Source organism: Asparagus officinalis, chromosome 9, assembly GCF_001876935.1.
Source record: "Asparagus officinalis chromosome 9, Aspof.V1, whole genome shotgun sequence".
In the NCBI taxonomy this organism is placed as follows: Eukaryota; Viridiplantae; Streptophyta; class Magnoliopsida; order Asparagales; family Asparagaceae; genus Asparagus; species Asparagus officinalis.
In genome coordinates this window covers 852,268-854,480 of record NC_033802.1, presented here as the reverse complement: position 1 = coordinate 854,480, position 2,213 = coordinate 852,268, and the positions used below count along the sequence as shown (strand labels likewise).

At 38.4% G+C, this 2,213-nt stretch overlaps 1 protein-coding gene across 1 annotated transcript; it reads left to right on the top strand.

The window, feature by feature from the left end:
- LOC109824301 lies at positions 1,011 to 2,213 on the top strand. The gene is made up of 2 exons (XM_020390865.1): positions 1,011 to 1,139; positions 1,215 to 2,213. The coding sequence occupies exons 1-2, from the start codon at positions 1,137 to 1,139 to the stop codon at positions 1,764 to 1,766; spliced, it is 555 nt and encodes a 184-aa protein (XP_020246454.1). The 5' UTR covers positions 1,011 to 1,136; the 3' UTR covers positions 1,767 to 2,213.

Sequence of the window (2,213 nt, the reverse complement as noted above, 5' to 3'; positions counted from 1 at the left end):
GCCTTCAAGCCAAAAGGTTCCTAAACATGGTCTAAGATGTTTGAGGTGCAATAGTTGGTGTCTGAAATTAGAGATGTCGAACAAGAGGGGCGACTTCAGAGCGTATTCTATAAATTTATGCTTAAATTTATGCAATAGTTGGTGTCTGAATTTGTTTTTCTTTTGACCAGAAAACAAGAAAAGGAGAATGGAACAAAAACTTTTGACAAAGAGTAATTGACTACTTATGCAATGATATACCATAGAATGTCTCTTTGTCTTACTTTCGCTTCAGCATGCACCTCAAATAGAAGCAAGATTTCCCTTCAATTATTATTGAGCTACTCCCCTTTTTATCTTTCGGTAAAATTATTCCTGATTCGGTTTCATGATGGTAGGGATATTAAAAAGATATGATCATCTATACTCTTAAATCATTTCGAATATTTATTCTCTGATAAGATTACAAAGATTTATATGTTTTAGAGAAGGAATATATAATTCCAGTTGCAAGTAAAAGTTGATAAAGACAGACTTCAAAATGATGATCACTCAAACTCACTAGTCATTCCATGGATATCATTATTATTCCCAGGCATAGAATATTTCAATTTTTATAAAATATTTTTACACTTCGAATCATGTTGACTAAAAGAAAGGATGAATTTGTTCATATTCCTCTAATATTTGCAGAAATTCAAGTGGGAAGTGTGACTATATGGTTTAAACATGCTGCTTTTTATTTTATTTTATTTTTTATATTTTATTTTTTGTGCGACTAACATCAGCCTAGTATGTGCCGACTAACATCGGCCTAGTATGTGCCAAGTAAACCTTGGGGTCTAGAGCTTTCCTTTCGTAGTCCAGAGTCAGGTGAATAGTACAAGTGTTGTAATGTCTAATAATTAGAAATTACAGATAACGTAATGACGAGATTGACCCTCGGACCTTGATGGTATCTGAACTACATTTCGGTGTGGAAAACAGGTAGTTTTCGCAAACAATGCAAAGGTAGCCAACAATTCTTCCAGTATAAATTTGCCATTCATTCAACAGCTAGCAGGCCTCTGAAGTGAACATGAGAAAATCTCTTGTCTACCTGGCAAAATCTTTCTCGAAGGCCAACATTCAAAGGATTTAAACCTCAACTTAGCAAAATGGTAAGCTCTCCAATCCTATCAAACCTATGCATGACTTACATTATAATTTTTTTCTGATTCAATATCGTTGTCTAGTCTGTCAAGCGCCATAATGCACAAGAGAAAAAGGATGTTGACGACGGTGGAGGAGGAAGGTCGACTGTTGCTTGTGATTTACAAGCACCTGCAACAGGTCAACCTGTGCGTAACGCCTGCACGATATGTACAAATAATGCATTTGGTGGAGGATCATGTGGTGAAAGCAACATTCCATTTACAGCTCCAGCTCCTGTTCTAATAGACATGAATGATGGAAGATGGAGAGGACCGATGATGGGCCCACCTCCGACCCTTGGAGGAGGATGGGGTGGTTGGCGAGGAGGAGGAGGAGGAGGAGGAGGACATGGCGTGGATATCGGAAGTGGCAATTATGGTGCTGAAGGGAATGATGTCATAATCCGCAACGTGCTTGGAAGTATATCAAATATTTCCGAGAGTACGCAGATTGGAAGCCACAACATCTCTGACGCTGATAATGCCGTGCACATTGATCTGTCTGCTGATCACCACAGTCGACAGACTGCAGATAGCGATGCTGAAGGCACAAGAGAAGCGAAGGATGCTCATCATCCAACAAGCGAGCCTTGAGTAGATGCCACTGCTTATTCTAGCTTCGTATGAACAAAAAACAGGAATAAAAAGTTTGGAAGTTAAAAGTCTGTAAAAAGGAAATGATGCCCTCCTTAAAACACGTTATTACTTCCTCTTTCATCTTAAATGTTGTTTGTTTTACGGAGCTCCTTCAGTCATCAGCCCCAGATGCTGAAAATTTTGAAATTTATTTGCAATAGACACCCTTGATTACGATCAAATTAAAAAGCTACACAAAATACATCGCTCGCACTCAGATTTCTAGTACAATCAAAGACAAGTGTTAAACAAACATACGTACACAAATATATATTGCATATACTCATAGCCCTTGCGATCAAACATTTCCAAAATATGCTCCAGTTCACCACCGACGCCTTCGATAACTAGTTGATGGTTCAGGCGTTTTCACGCGGATCACATTGTCCCTGCCTGAATAATTTC